Consider the following 16,925-nt stretch of genomic DNA (forward strand, 5'->3'; position numbering starts at 1 on the left):
TGTGTGTTGAATATGAAAGGGGTGTAATGTCATGTCATTTGCATGATCACATTTGATTGCCTGTTTCAACCTCATTACTTACAAAACAGTTTGGTGAAAATACAGTGTATTGCCCAACAGTATATACACTATAATAGTGGATAGATTTGGACAATATAAACACAGCATACATACATAGTGTAAATGTTCTATGGGCTGGTCGTTGGAGTGCGCACTAAAAGTTACACAATAATGGATGTTGGCTGCCTTGTCGAGAGACATAAACGTGAAATGGACCTTGTGGCTGATAAATAATGCATTCTTCCTGTCAGCAACGCACAGCGTAAGGCTGACCGTGCATCAAGAAATCGAGGGTGGAGCCACGTGCAAGACCCTGAAACTGAATTTGAAACAAATGCAGCTCCCAGCAAATGACACAATACGCATCATCCATCAGCTCGTGGAATGCGTTTGATTCCAAACGGAACAAACATTAGGAGGATTTGGACTTGATCGGAGGAGACATCTTCCCCCTCTGGGAGGTGCGAGGAGGACGTATGTCACAACATCCACGGTCTGCTCGTTGTCTGTTGCTCCTGGTGGCCAACAACCTGCTCAGACCAGAAATCAGACATCCTGCAAGGATTTTTTTTAACCCTATAAAGCCTGAAACATTAAATACATGAGAAAAAAATTAAGATTCTTTGTAAATAGAGTATTACTGGTCCTTTTGACATTTTTTTTTTTTTTTTTTTGAAAATGAACTTCTACATATGACAGTTATGACTTTTGATTTGTATCATATTTGATACATCCGGTCACAATGCTTTAAATTTGAACATTTATAACTGTGAAAAATATATCAATAGACATATCAAACATATTAGTATTTCCAAAAATCAGAAAGAGCATTTCCCACTATTAATAAGTATAGTTGTCTCTCCTTTCTCAATTGGGGGGGGTGATCTTGTAAGGTCGCTGGAAAAGCCGTCAGCTGGGTGATACTGCCCTCTAATGGATTATCCGTGCAATGCATGTGTCAGATCATATACGGTTTTAATGGAGGAAAACATATTCTACTCACGAAATGTCTTGCATTTAAAATATTTTTGGCGTTATAGGGTTAAAGTTGTCTGAGATTTTATTGTTTTAGTCGTCACATTCTTTCGTTGCGCTGTTACTAACATTTATCTGGCTGCCGACGTTTCTAAATTCAGCCATTGTGCAAACGTACAACAGAATAAGACCCAATAAAAAAAAAAAGTGTCAGAAGGCAGCTCCTCCCCCTACTTTTAACAATTCGTCTACTTACATTATGGGACTTGCAGGACGGTTAACGATGCCAAGATGTTACTTCAAAACATTGCTTGTACAAATCTCTTCTTGTAAAATGTAACCAGCTTAGCTTATGGACCACTTTTTTATGGACCATAGCTTCTTTGAAGGCCTCCAGAGATCCCCAGACCAGACTACGATTTAAAATCATCTCACTCACTGTTCATGCAGTCATTAGCCACACTTTTGACAGAAGCAAGCATTTAGTTGGTGCCCCGTTTGTCTCTCTCAGGTGAGTCAGTTGTACCTGAGCTCCACAGGCCGCCTGTGCTCGTCTCTGCCTCCTCACATCTTTTCGTCAGCCGAGAGAGCTTACCACATGATGCTCCAGGAGAGACGACCCCAATCTTTCATCCTGAGGTGCGTTGTCCCAACACGAAGCGCCCGAGTTGCGCTACAGGCCAAAATTCAGCAGAGCCAAATAATTGCAAACAAAGATAATAAAGTTTGCCCCCCTTCGGTTTCAGCACCTGTGAAACATCCCCCTGAGAGATAAATAGCTGCGGGCTTGTTTAGTGTTCACCACCCACCGATGATGGTGTGATTGGAGTGTTTGCGGCGTCACACTTTTTGCACTTGGCCCGACGGAGGGCAGCTCCTTGATTGCAATTACGTTTCGCTCCAGCTCTCCGGTCGCATTCCCGCTGAGTTGAAACCAATCTGGCAGTGAGTTAAGGCCGCAGGCGATCCATCTCGCTCATGCACACGCGCACTTGCGAGGACGTTGACCTTTGTCGTCCTGCCTTTTGCTCCTTTTCTTACTTCTTGCTTATCTTGTTTCTTTCTTTTCACAAAACTAAATAGGAGGTTGCTCAGCCATTTTTCAAAAAAAGACTTGCTTGTGTCTAAAACGGCGACAATCGTCAAAGACGTATTCATGCTTGCTATGACAAGACAATTCAGATTGCATTGGCTGGATTCTTTTAAGAATAGTTGTAAACATTGCCAAGTATTTGCTTATTATTGTCAGGAGTCTCTTTTCTTTTTCTTCCTGATTTGCGTAGCAAGCAGATGCACATTTTCATTGGTTTTTGGTAATATGTGGATACTTTATAACCATCTAGGTCTTCAGAAAAAAAAAAAAAAATTGTTTTAATTAAATAAGATAAGCAAAGGGAGGAGAAGGTATAGGAGGATGTTTTTAATGTTGGGGGCGGATGATGTCGTGTCGCGCTGTATGTGATGACGCAGCTATGAAACATCGTGATGACTCATACAGTACACCAACTCTCTTGTGAAAAACGTACTGTATGCATGAAGACCTATTTTATGAAGAACCCATAACTGTAACCTGTATAATGCACATTTTGCTATTTATTAAACTTACTGTAGATTTATTCCAAAGGAATGTGAAAGAATGTGTGGTAAAAGAGAATAATATATGCAAATATTATGTATTTAGGAATGTATTTTGAAGTCACTTTTTTGGGTCTTTCACTCATTCACTGCCAGCCGATTTGACAGAAACCCCCTTCGCTTCCTGCTGTTTTGCTGGATTTTGACTGATTATGATTTGATTCACAAGGGGGAAAAAAAAGTTATATTTCTATCATTCTGTTTCCGTTTTGCAGCAATTAGCATTTGAATGTAGCTAAGTTTCATCATTATTCACAAATCTGTGTAAAACTGCAGCTTGTTGCAACATGGCCCTAGTTGATCTCTTATACTCTGCTGACACCTGCTGGCCGTTTTTTGTAATAACTACCATTGCTTCAACCATTATCTTCAGTTCGGAGGCCTTTTGTATGCTCTAGCATAAAAGAAAAACAAAAAAACGTGTAAACACGTCTTTGGGACACTGCTAATGTTTAAAATAGAACGTATTTATACGTTTTCGGGAGCAAATGAGTGAATAATGATTCAAATACAAATGTATACAAATGACTGACTAATATCATCAGCAGGCATGTCTTGGACCCTGTGCTGTAACATTCCAATTCACTCGCCTTGACCATTTTCCTTTTTGTCTTTATTTTAGTGGTGAAAGTGGTTCAGGGAAAACGGAGGCCTGTAAGCACATCGTGCGACACCTGACAGCCAGATCCAACCCGAAAGGCTTCGCACTGGAATCCAGAATGAAACATGTAAGTTTGAATGTAGCGCGAGAGTCACATCAGCTTGTCCCCAAAAAAATAAAAAATAAAAAATAAAAAATCATCAAGTGTTGCAATAAACATGAATCTGCATTTGAATGGTGAGGGGCCCGGTATTAGTGCGTTTAGTTGTAATTCCCTTTGGTAGTTGGTGTCACGACGTGTTAGCTGCTCTTAAATCCTGCTCAGCTTTTGCCTCTCCCTGCTGGCTAGCAAAGCGTGGAGCTCACAAGCGCTGATGTTCCGTGATGAAGTCATCCTCTGCATGCATGTAGCCCATATCTGGGTCAGTGTGCTGCCTTATCATCCAGGGACAACTTGGCATACTACACCACGCTGGCGTTGACTCGATAGACAGTGTATAGATGAATAGTGACACCTGGTGGTAGGAAGTAAAACTTGGACGTGATCTTTTCTTTTGACTGATGCAGGTGAATTGCATTGTGGAGGCTTTCGGGCACGCCAAGACGGAGAGGAACAGCAACTCCAGTCGCTTGATCAAGCTGACGACCATCCAGTACTGCGAAAAGAGGAGGAGGATGCTCAGATGTAATTCACACCACTTTTAAATTGCTCATTTAGGACACTTTTTCAAATGTTTTTTATGATTTTTATTTAAATATATTTTTGTAGAGTCATTGTAAATATATATACACTCACAAAACAATGCAATGTGATCTAATATCAGAACTCGATCAAAATTTCAAGTCTTACAAAGATAATAATGCTTGGTTGTTCTTTTTTTTTTTTAACAGCTTTATTTAATGTTGTTTATCCTGCAACATAGTGAAAGATCCTACTATTATCTTCATCCTATACATTGTGTTATTTAGCTACACGGCAGTGTGAAAAGATGAGAAATTATTAAGATTATTAATGCCTTTTAATGTGCCCACTTTAATATCGCTACCTCTGCTTGTTAAACATATTTTCATTCCATTTATTAGGGGTGTTAAAAAAAAATCGATTCGGCGATATATCGCGATACTACATCGCACGATTCTCGAATCGATTCAATAATCGTCAGAATCGATTTTTTTTATTTTTTATTTTTTTTATTTTAGGATTCACACCTTGAGCATGGAAGAATGTTATATGAACGGAACATTAAGCCTTAATATTTTATTTTAATGCTGTTCAAACATGAAACAGATTACAACCTCTATAAGACTGAAATTTCAGATAAATAAATAATACATTTTCATATAAATCTCACACTCTACAAGCTTACTGATTAGTATTTTCTAAATTTGAATGAAAAAAAATCGCAACAATCGACTTGTAAATTCGTATCGGGATTAATCGGTATCGAATCGAATCGTGACCTGTGAATCGTGATACGAATCGAATCGTCAGGTACGAGGCAATTCACACCACTACTATTTATGATCAAATGTATCATTTGAGTGAGTGCAGTCCACAAAAGTTGACTCAAACAATGTTTGCTGCTTCATTTTCTATTTATGGTTATTACAGTTATTACATTTTGATAAATGAATCAATACAATCAAAATAGTTTGTAAAAATTGGAAGATAAACTTTGTGAACATATTTAAAAATCTAACTCGCCTACTAAATGTTTTTGTTGTTAAAATTTGGCAATCAAACTTAGGAAATTATTATTATGATTATTATTATTATTATCCATCTATCTATCTATCTATCTATCTTATACTTAAAATAACCAATCTACATTACATTCTATATGCTATAGTTTGGGTGTAATGACGTGAAACTCCAGCAGGGGGAGGTGTAAACTCACATTTAGAGCACTGCTTGCCTACTTTCCTCTAACTTAGTTTGATGACGAAGTCAACTCCCAATGGCGCACACTCATAACTTAATATTGGCTGTTATTCATGTGATGTTTGTCTTGTTGTAGCGCGCGTGCACACGTACATGCTGGAGAAGTCTCGTGTGGTCCAGTGTCCTCTTCACCAACACAACTTCCACATCTTCTACCTGATGGCCGAGGGGCTGTCACCTGAGGAGAAGAGCGCACTTGACCTCAATAACGTCTTGGCTCATAGGTGTCGTTTTCTCTCATCGCTTGCTGATGACATCAAACAGGGCATTCGTGTCCATTTTTAACCGCCGGTGCTTGTTGTTTCGTGAAGGTATCTTCGTGGAGGACTTCCTGGGGGGGGCCCTCCCGCGGCTTTCGCGTCCGCGGAGAGCAGGGAGCACCTCGCCGCCGTGAAGCAAGCCTTTCGAGCCGTGGGCTTCAACAAGCAGGTATCGACCGGCCGGCCGGCGCCGCGTTTGAAGCGCTTTCCTGTCAAGGTTGGTGACGGACGTCGTGAAGTGGCCTTTTCTGAAGTGCGACGTCATCATGCAAAATGCAGCAACAATAAAAACGCACATTCCTTAATAATTACATTTATGACAGTGTCAAATTAAATGTTTTCTTTGTGAAGGCAGTTTTTTTTTTTTTAAAGCATTTAAATTAAAAATAAAAGACATAAGTAAGAAGCCAACATACACCAAAAGGTCACTTGTTATGTTGTAAAACACAATTACAAATAAATATTAGAACTCTTTTCATAATAATAGCAATAATAATAATAATAATAATTTTTTTTAAATCCCCAAAATGTATGGTTATTATAATTATTAGTGCTATTATTTTATTGTTTATTTGTTTATATAAGTTTTATATCAGCAGCGGTTGTAGTATTTAATGTATGTCATAAAATAGTAACATAAAAGGCACAGTTAGCATATTGAAGACAAGTATATTAAATACAATGAAGCCAAGATGGAGGCTTGGCTGTACTGTAAATACTAAATGAGGGATAAACATTGACAAGAATGCAGATAAGTTGCACAGGTATTGATAACTGGCATCAATAAAATGATCTCCCAGACGACTGCTTACACACACGCGTGACCTCAAACTTATGTACCCCCCCTCTCAGATTTGGACTAATGGGGTATTCCATTAAGCGTCCTTTACTCAAGGGGGCAGAATGGCGGAAGAGGAATGAAGGGAGGACGCTTGATGTGTCGGAAATGGTGAAAAGGTTTTGGGTCTTCCCAAATGAGTCCGTTTTGTTGTTGTTGTTGTTGTTTTTCTCTTTGAAACACACTGTACAAATCCAGACACATCAACTTTTTGCTGTATGCACATCACTGTCATTTAGAAAATATTTGTTCACACATGAATGATTCGAATAATATGTGTTGTTGTCCCAGTGTGATTATGATGACAATGAAAACTCTAAAGGCTGAACATAAAACATTTTTCCCCTATAGAAAAGAACGAAAATAGAAAAATATTTTCAAGGCTGTAGTGTCATTCATCGATTTAACTGTACAGGCAATTTTTGAGTTCATTTAAACACCAGAACAAGTGTAAACCGAGTAAGCGGATAAAACTCTTTTGGATTTGATGGAAAATGAAGAGGACATATTGAGATAAAATATCAAAATCATGTCAGACGAAGCCTGCGTTCAACCAAAACGGAACTTGAATGGCTTCATAAACGTCAAACCAAGAAGGCGACTGACACCCTTAAAACTGCTGGATCAGAATTTTGGCCGACCCACTAACTCGGGTCAATTTGAACCTATTTTGGGTTGTTTTGTATTAAAATGTGCTTGTTTCGTGCAAAAACCTAAAAAGTTGTGTCACATTGACCATGTGATCTGTGTGTCAACCAGGAAGTGGATTCCGTCTTCATGTTGCTGTCTGCTGTACTCCATATTGGGGATCTGCGTTTCACTGCGCTGACAGACGCCGACAGCGCCGTCGCTTCTGACCTGCAGCAACTCGAGAGAGGTCAGACCCCGCCCCCCCACAACACACGCACACGGTAGAGCTTGAAACTCACCCAACTTGTTTACCGTTTCTCCGCCGCTCCTCATCCTCATCATCCAAAGTCGCAGTCGGCCGCCCGCCGGCACGCGCCGGCTTCCAGACCGCAGCGTGGTAACCATGGCGACGGTAGATCACGCATGTAAACACGCTCACGCTTGACTGACCGCTTTTTCTTCTCTTCAATGATTATTCATCCAGTAGCCCCCTAACGTGCACCTCCGAAGCCCCCCGTGCGCGCGGCGGTAAATAAATGACATCATGGCCTAAGCGGGTAAGCGGGCTGATGTCGGGGTCACGGGGGGGTCAGCAGAGGAATTCTGCTTTCTTTATTTTGGGCTCTGCTGAGAAATCCCCTCATGATTCTTCCTGTCAGCGATCGATTTCGCAAGAGCCAGACTTGTATGATGTCACCATGATGTCACACACATTTTTTTTTTCCAGTCACGCTCATCTTTACGGTTTCTCGTATTCGTGTCAGACTGTTTGTGGTATTGCTTTGCCGCCATCTTGTGGCATCTTTGAGCAAAGGCATGATGCTTCATTGAGCTGAGGAGCTTCATTTAGACAAAGGTAGTTATTTGCCGCCATCTTGGGGCATCTATAGTAAACTTTTTTTGAGAGTGCAATACTTACTTGCAGATGTTTTGCAGGCTTGGTCAGATTTGGTCAATATTTCAAACTAAGTCTCAGAACAAATTCATTTTGTGAACCGCGTTTTTGCCTGTGCTACTATTTTTTATTTTTATTTTTTGCATCCACAGTGGCTGGATTGTTGCAGGTGTGCTGCAGTGACTTAAGCAGCGCCCTCACCTCAGACGTTCAGTACTTCAAAGGTACGACCACGTGCAATGTGAAGGCCTCTGATCATGTAAAGCATATTTCAATCACGTTCGAACGAGGCGCTCCGTTTCGTGTCAGGCGACGTGATCACTCGACGCCACACGGTGGAGATGGCCCAGCACTACAGGGACCAGCTGGCCAAGGCCGTCTACGGACGACTCTTCAGCTACCTGCTCAATTGCGTCAATGACTACCTGCAAGGACAAGACGACAGTGTCGGGTGAGGAGGCCACAACATTTGGTTCCATCGTTTATTCAAAGCCTGGAAAAGTATTTTGCAGTTCCTTGAAAAGTTTTTGAAAATAATACATACATACCTTTTTAAAATATCTGGTATGCTAGCATAATGGTTTGTTAGAGGAGGTATATTTTTTAAATATTTTGCATCTGTAATGACAAGCGGACTTTGTGGTGACGGTTTCGGGACGTCTAATCATCTTTTTTTCAGCATGACTGTGGCGCATGCTCGCTCACAAGTTGTTGTCATAAAGTCCACTTGTCAAATTTCACTCAAGCGGAACGTGAAAATCGAACTGTCGCGTCTCCTCTCTCCATTTCCTCTTGTTGTCCAACTGCGCTAACTTGTACGGCGCGCGTGGAATTAACGCTGAGGTCAAAGGTTGTTATGTCCCAATGCGGACCGCGTCAATCGAGCGCTTTTCAGCCGCCTGTCATTAGTGCAAACTGGATCGGTGCTTAAGTTTCCCCCTCAAAAAAAAAAAAAAAAAAAGTCTAAAAGAGGTCAACCATTTCCCTGTCGGCACATCAAGGTCGCAAAAAAAAAAAAAAAAAAAACTCCCGCAAAGCGGCTGCGGTGGAAAGCGCCCGGAGGCCCGTGTTGACATTGCGAGTAAACTGGTCGCGCGGCGTCAAATACTTTGCATCGCATGACGTGCAGGGAATGGAATGTACGCCGAAGAGTGAAATGGAAAATGCAGAACAACATGCTAGGGGACGCTTGCGAGGTTGAACGGAATGTTTGTCATACCGTACGCACACGCAAACATGCCACAAAGGTGTGTGCGCGCACACGAGAGCTGTTTTGGTTGCTCTTGTTCGGTCGTCTTATCTGACACAGTCCGATAACTCAAGTTCATCTTGTGGAATGTTTTTTTTTTTTTTTTTGGTCTTGTTTACGAACAAACAAAAGAATGTCAAACTTGTCAGTGGCGCACACACCAAATGCAAATTCCTTATCAAATCAGTGTTGATGTATGTTTTTATGAAAAGTATGTTTGATATGTTTTTCCGATATTTGAATATCTTCCAGTGACCCTGCCTTCGAAATTGCAATCCTGGACGTCTTTGGATTTGAAGAATTTCAAAGGAATGCATATGAACAGGTCAGAAAAACTTTCTTTTGATTACACTACATTTGAGGACGTTATCCCTTGGATCTTTTTTTTTTTTTAATAAATTTTATTATTCATATGAGAATTATATTGGTATTTAAGACATTGTTTTTTTTATGAGGTATATGATGAGTATGATCACTCCACAATGTTGTGTGTGCATCCACTTTAATGTTACTTTTGTTTTAATCTTCACTTGACATGAATTATAATCCCAAACTGTGAACTGGTAGCAAAAACATACAGTGCCTATGTCAGAAAGCATGTTGCATATCTGGCATATGTAATCGTACTATTTGTCTCCCTGAAGCTTGTGACGTTGAGAATATGAACCCGGCTGACGTGATCGGCTCGCATCTCTGGAACGCAACTTCATCATTTCCCAAAAAGAAGCGCGACAGCCATCATCTGCTCACGGAACATTTTGAGTCTGGAATTGTAACCAATCGTGCGAAGCCTGCGCTTGACTTGGCTTAACTTTCGCTCGTCCTCACATGACCCGGCAACCGCAATCGTCTCGGTTATCGTGCGTGTGCTCATGTGTGACACGCCCACATCCATGTGTAAAAGAGGGTCCGAGTGGAACCGGATTTAAAAAAATATATATATGTTTTCCTCTGTGGATAGAACGACGAAACTAAACGATCAATGAAATGTTTTCCGCTGATGTGTACATTTATGTAAAGGCGATTTAGCCAATATTGCACTTAATACAAAACAAGTAACCTCATAAGTTATTAGATGCCAAATATCTTATTCCAAAATATTTTTGTGGACCCTCCAGGCTTGTGTTGACTTCAGGACTTTTTAAAAGATCAGCCAGAAAATTGTGATCAGTGCAGCCCTAACAGAAATCAGTGAACAAATTACTGTTGATATGCTGAAATCAGAGGATTTGGACAATTTTAAATTAAAAATGGCTCCAAACGATTACTTAGTTGTCAATTAATCGATTTTTTTTGTTTTTTTTTTTAATTTCTTGTCTCATCCACCCAGTATATAAATGGTGCTCATGTTACCCTCCTTGGACTGGGAAATATTCGCTCATTTCTTGTCAGTAGTATTCCAAGCAAATTAGTTCCTCTTATTGCCAGCTGTTTTTAAAAGCATTTCAACTAATATTTCAGTCAAAACTTTGGAAGTGTTGTGTGGCAATATGAACGCTGAAGCTAACAAAAGAAAGAGTATCGACTCTTCTTCCACCAGAAAAAAAAATGTTTTTTTTTTTATAACTCAGCAGAGGGCACGGGTTAGTTTCACTAAAAAAAATTATTTCGGTAATCATGTATTTTGTGACATTTTAAGTTTAGGCCAAAATAGGAAATGGAAGGATGGATGGATGGTTAATTACCTTGTAGTATATTGTCCCGCTCATGTCACTAAATAGGCTAAGCAAAAGTGTAATCCCTCCTCGTAGACGCGCACGACCGTGACAAACAAATCCTCACCCGGTTCATGTGTTTGTGCACACATGCACTAACCGACATTCACTCGGTCGCACTCCACACGCACAGCATGATCAGGGTCATTAGTGCTTGTTAATTAAAGATGTGTGTATGTGTGTGCGTGTGTTGTACCTGCTCAGCACTTTGCTAATGAGCTAACTCAATCAAGCACCTGCTGCGATGCAGCCCCGAATAGCGCAGACAAACACGGACGAGAGGAAAACAAGGAGCGCGCTCACGCGCGTCCCCAAGTGCACTCCTGTCGTAAACGTGCGCTCGTTATCTTCAGGCCTGTCTTGTCTGTTTGTTGTTTACGTCCGCTTCGGCTCCATTGAGTCACGTGATTTGCCGTCATCGTCGTGGACGCTCGGCGTGTTTGTTTACTTGAAGCGGCCGTCGCCGTACACGTGAGCTTGGTCAGATATGAATTGCGCGAGTTATAAACAGGGAGCTGTATCGTACAAAAACAAAAAACAAAAACAACAATTCAGCAGTTGATGTCACGTTTCATGTGTGTTGTCTCGAATCGCTATTAGGGTGAGAATTTGAAACTCCTCACGCCAACTTTGGCTTTACAGTAAGCCTGCTATTTTTAATAATTGTACATGAACAATAATGAAGTTATCAAAATGTTAACTTTCTGCAGCTGAAAATGTCTCAATGTTTCTCGTAAACAGTCACGCTACTCGGAAGTAGCGCTATGCTAGCTTGCTCCCATTTCGCAGCAGCTACAAGCTGTTCTTTGCTAGCTAGCGCAGCTACACGGTGTCCTTTTATGGTGCATAACTGTCTTGTGTGAGTTGAAAATCTACATGTCTGACAAATGTTGTTATCATGAAAGGCAGAGGAGGAGTAGCTAATCATATGATACAGAGAGGAATAAGTATGAACAGGAGAAGCCATGCTAATCGCTAAGATAGCCATCATTCATGTTCAAGTGTTTTCCGAGCATTTAAGCACATGACTAATAATATATTCTTTAAAACTTGTGACTTCCCCACGTACGACGGCGTATTAGGGCCACCTAGAAATATCTATTTTTTTTAGAGGGCGGGGCAATATGATGAGAAAAAAAATTAGCAAATTTGCTACTTTATAAACTGGCAAATGTTTTTCTTGTCGCGCGGCTGTTTGTGTCAAGTGTGGTGCCGGCCGGCAGAAAGTAAATGCATATGTCACGCTACACAAGTCGCAGTTTGCAAAATGTCTACGGTGGAAGAACTCGAACAAGGAGATTCTAAGCGCTTTATCAGAGATTAACAATATCATAGTTGGCAAATTTGCCACTTATTTCTCGTCATATTGCCCCCGCCCTCTAAAAAAATATACCGGTATATATTTCTACGTGGCCCTAATACGTTTTACCCACGAGATCTCAACAGAGCGAAGGCTTTCGTTCCACTATAATAGTTTAGCTGCCACACTTCCTGTGTGTGTGTCAAACCAAAACGAGCGTCTCCGTGTCAAATGAAGATTTGTTAAATGTTTGTTGTGTACATTCCAGCTGTGCGTCAACATGACCAACGAGCGACTGCGGCGCTACGTCTCCGAGGTACTATTCCGGCAGGAGCAGGCCGAGTGTCTGCAGGAGGGCATCGCCATGGAGACCGCGCCATCCCTTGGCAACCGTCCATCTGCTCTGGACTTCTTTCTTCAGGTCCTGCCAGTTAAGGCACCGCGCAGACGTTCGCATACGGGCAATGTACATGTCATGTCGTAAACGTGACGATGCCTCTGGCTCGTTTTAGGGTGTATTATTATACACGGGTGCGTGCCGTTCACAAGATTGTACGGTCTTTATGTTGATTCAGATGTTATAGTATGTCTCAATACGTTTTAGATACAATGGCGGAAATAAGTGGATGAATGTTAAATTGTTTCAGTGGTTGATAGCGTAACGGCAACATGTCTTTGCAAACCAGAAGCCTCAAGGACTGCTCAGTGCGTTGGACGAGGAGAGTCAGAGTCTTTGGCCGACGGAGCAGAACCTCTACAAGAGGCTGTCGGCCCAGGTGCAGGTGGAGTCCAACCCGACGCACGGGCTTTCCTTCACCACCAAGGACGGCAATGGAAACCCACCACCCAAAGATCAAGGCCCCACTTTTACTGTCCGCCACTATACCGGACAGGTGAGAAAGATCCGAGCAATCCGTTTTCTTCCAATGATGTGTTCTCAAATCACATTTATTTTAACCAGAGCGGATATAACTTGCGCTGAAAAGTTACATTCTTGTTGGCTAAAATTGATGCAAAGAATATTTTTGTCATACTAGAATAAAGTGTAAATTGCACATCCACCACAGTAGATGGCAGTGGTGCTCTCATCATTATATTTATTTATTTATTTATTTATTTATTTATTTATTTATTTATTTATTTATTCATTTATTTATTTATTATTTCAGACTAATTGATTGTAGACTAATCTTTTTTTTTTCCCTATTAGAATGATTGATGGCTTTTATTTTTTCCCGTATTAGTATAGTGTAGTTACACATCCACCACAGTAGATGGCAGTGGTGCTCTCATATTTATTCATTTATTTGTTTTTCAAAAAAAAATGATGGTAATCTTTTTATTTATTTATTTTTATTTTTATTTATTTTTTTGGTCCTATTGGAATGATGTGTAATTGCACATCCATTACAGTAGATGGCAATGGAACTCTCTTTTTTTTTTTTTTCAGACTTTTTTTTTTTTTTTTTTTGTCGTAGTAGAATAAAGTGACTGTACATCCACCACAGTAGATGGCGGTGGTGATCTCATTTATATATTTCTTATTAAGGCAAATTGATGCTAATATTTTCTGTTAAAGGCTAAAACATAAAAAAAAATGATCAGAGTTCATCCTTTTTTTGTAAGTTGATCTCTCTCTCTCTCTCTCTCTCTCTCTCTCTCTCTCTCTCTCTCTCTCTCTCTCTCTCTCTCTCTCTCTCTCTCTCTTTCTTTAAAAGGATGCAATAGTATGCACTTATAATGACTAAGACAAATTAGGTAATATTTTCTAGTTCCTAAAGGGGGCGTAACAGAAAATAATTGAGAAGCACTGCTCTGTAGTACATCATCCAACAATGCAGTGTGATTTTGACACTTTCCAGAGCAAGTTGAGCAATGGAAAAGCAGCACAACTTAACACTGTTACATCAATACCTGATCATATCTAATGGATATTTGTCCAATGTCTGAAATCCTATTAAACAGTTAAATAATGATAAACTTTCAATGGATAGCAAACTTAGCTGCTGTCTCCTCTATGAGCAGTGTTATGTAGGAAAACAGCTATCCCTCCTTTTTTAAAAAAAAAATCCAAATTAATCAAGTCATGAGTTGTATACATGTCATTCATTTAAAAAAAATGTACAAAAGGTGGAATATTGCTACCTTTGCAATCATAATAATGCTTTTATGTGACCGTCCTTTCATCCGTTTTTCTTTGAGTTCCATTGACCCAATCGCTCTTTATATGGACAGAATGAACAGACTGCACATCATGTCAAACATAATGTGTTCCATTAGTTGCATGTATTATAAAGCATATGAATAGTATTTTTTATTTTTTTTATTTTTTTTATCAAATACAAAAACCTGTACACAAAATAAGTACAGCAGAACATTTTTTTTTTAATTACAATTTATTTGAAATTGTTCTGCATTGTTTATTATCCGTGTCAGGCCATCGCTTCCAGACATGGTTTTTTAAAACATATTTTCCACTTGGAAAAAAAAAAAGGGAAGATAATTCTGTGTTGTTTTTCTTTTTCCAGATTGCGTATGACCTCACAGGCTCGCTCATAAAAAACAAGGACTCCCTTCCTCAGAACATCTTGTTTACGATGAAGTGTGAGTACTCGCTCGCGCATGAGCACATTGTTGCGTCAGCGCATACTTGATCACAAAGATCCACTCATGTCTAAACCAACAGCGCTCCAAAACACGCTCCGTCTGCGTGCGTGCGTGCGCGCGCGCGCGTCACGGCGCATGCTGCAGACGGCGCTGCGTGTGTGCATGTATTGTGGCCGAAGGTGCCAGATGTGAGGCGTCGCAGCTCCGAGGACACAGACGAGCCGTTGTGCGACTGCCAGGCTTGCTTGTGCGTCCAGCAGCCTAATTGCTTCAATTTCCATGATGTGGCTAATCTTCTAAAAGGCCCCGCCTTCGTTCACACTTGGCCCTTTTTCGACGACCGGGCATTCAAATCGCAAACAGGCTGTGAACACAATGCCGAGGTCACATTGGGACGGTTTTATGTCGCCACTGAAAAATGGTATATGGGATACAGGATTTCTTTTTACAAAAAAAAAAAAGTAGGATAATAACAAATATAATGTTAGAAGAATAAGGTTACTATATGGTGGAAAAAGTATATATGAAATCTAGTGCAGTCAAAGTTAAAGCGTTAAGTAATTAATCACGGTGACTATTCAAAAGTTGACTTCTCGTACGGAAAATAAGTGGATTCGAACACCTCTACTTCATACTATGACTTCATTCTGTTAATCTCACAGATTGACTCACAACATTTTTGCTATTCATGTAGTCTTTTATTTGTGTTATGCAACGTTTATGCATTTATATCTGTAGCAACATTCTTATCAGATTTGTCAAGTACAAGGGCAGCTTTTTTTGGCTTCATAACCACACGGACTCTCTTGTTCCTTGAAGGGGAAAATGCAACACTATCGTCATGAAATGATGATTTGGATCACATGAACGCAGTAATGTACCTTGAGGGACTGGCCGGTGGTGACGTCGCGCTGACGAGCGTGACGTGAACGCGCAAAGTCGGTGCCCCGAGTTCGCCCCACGAGACGGTCGCGAATTCGAATGAACGAGAAGCCGGCATTCCCTCGCGGTGTGCCGGCGTTATTTTGAACGCGTCCTGCGGCTCCCTCGCTAAGCCTTTAAGCTTCTTCTCCAAGTTGATGAGCTCTATGGAAGTGATTGCTTTAAATGAAAAGACAATTAGCACTGAAGCGCAGTGTAATTAAGTCCTTAAATTACTTAAATGTGTTTTTTTTTCTTTGCTCATTATCTGACTGTAATCAAATATTCCCTTTCACCTACTTTGTTGCGTGACTAAGATATTACTTTGTCTACCACAGGTGGCGCTAGGTCACCTTTTAACATCTGTATGGGGCTTTTTGGAGTCTTCTTGTATATCTTTCAGTTAGACTCATACACGGCTGTCGTGACTGAGGTAATTCTGCATCTTTCAGTTGGACATTGTCTTTATTTCCATCTTTAGTCAGACTGGCATGTTTCTGTGTATCTAGTTGGGCTAATGTTTTTCTACACATTTTTTATGAAGTGTAAGTTTTTTTGTTTTTTTTTGCTGTCTTTCACTAAGACATATAGAGGATCAATGTGACAAGTGGCCACCATCTTTGTGAAATTTTCCCTTGACGTCACTGCTGAGCTCCCGCTGCGCCTCCCGGAGGGCAAACATCCCATAACAAATGAATGTACAGATCTTGATTTTCGCCGAGCGTTTTTGTTAAAAGGTGGGAAATATGTCAAGTGTCATAAAAAAAACGGCCCGATTAGTACACTACATTACTGCGACTCATTGAAACCAGTCGTTTGGAGCTGCTAACTACAAAGAAAATTGAGTTTGTTGGAGGGGAAAAGTGGAAGTGGAAGCTGTATGTTGTCTTTGTTTGAAACAGTACGTCGATCACTACTTTCATGGTGTAAATTGTTATTCATGAAATAGTTTGTGTCCAGATATACTCGTCTGGTTGTACATCGAAGTCTTCAAGCTAGCTTAGCTTGCTAGCTGCTAACAAACTGACCGCACGTTTACTACACATTCCTCAGCAGAGATCAAGCCCGAGTTAAAGTGTTAATTGTGATAATTGTGTTAAATTGTTAACTTTTTGTTCGAAATGACTTGAATACTTATATTCAATAAAAAAGTATGAATGATTGTTTCACTGAAAATATGGCACATTCACCACATCTGCCTTGAATTCACAATGTGAGGTTAATGTTGACCAGCTGTATATGAAAAAGAGAAAAAAACTACCTGATATAAAATGATGTGAGCATATCCTCGTACTTT

The 16,925-nt window shown here is 40.3% G+C and overlaps 1 protein-coding gene and 1 long non-coding RNA gene across 9 annotated transcripts in view; one reads left to right on the top strand and one right to left on the bottom strand.

Annotated features, from left to right (window-relative positions):
* Positions 1–16,925, top strand: part of myo16 (myosin XVI) — a 95,788-nt gene that overhangs the window by 51,104 nt on the left and 27,759 nt on the right. For all 8 annotated transcript variants that reach the window (XM_077536122.1, XM_077536121.1, XM_077536120.1 and 5 more), the window contains 12 exons: positions 1,547–1,674; positions 3,293–3,398; positions 3,839–3,956; positions 5,290–5,437; positions 5,525–5,642; positions 7,071–7,188; positions 7,989–8,060; positions 8,146–8,287; positions 9,338–9,410; positions 12,369–12,521; positions 12,787–12,993; positions 14,629–14,704. In XM_077536122.1, coding sequence (XP_077392248.1) covers positions 1,547–1,674; positions 3,293–3,398; positions 3,839–3,956; positions 5,290–5,437; positions 5,525–5,642; positions 7,071–7,188; positions 7,989–8,060; positions 8,146–8,287; positions 9,338–9,410; positions 12,369–12,521; positions 12,787–12,993; positions 14,629–14,704 — 1,459 coding nt within the window. The remainder of the gene's footprint in view (positions 1–1,546; positions 1,675–3,292; positions 3,399–3,838; positions 3,957–5,289; positions 5,438–5,524; positions 5,643–7,070; positions 7,189–7,988; positions 8,061–8,145; positions 8,288–9,337; positions 9,411–12,368; positions 12,522–12,786; positions 12,994–14,628; positions 14,705–16,925) is intronic.
* On the bottom strand, positions 3,262–5,711 carry LOC144030135 (uncharacterized). The gene is made up of 2 exons (XR_013287203.1): positions 5,307–5,711; positions 3,262–3,927 (listed from the first exon to the last, which is right to left on the bottom strand). It is a non-coding gene; the product is annotated as an uncharacterized LOC144030135 (long non-coding RNA).

Source organism: Festucalex cinctus, chromosome 11 (assembly GCF_051991245.1).
Source record: "Festucalex cinctus isolate MCC-2025b chromosome 11, RoL_Fcin_1.0, whole genome shotgun sequence".
In the NCBI taxonomy this organism is placed as follows: Eukaryota; Metazoa; Chordata; class Actinopteri; order Syngnathiformes; family Syngnathidae; genus Festucalex; species Festucalex cinctus.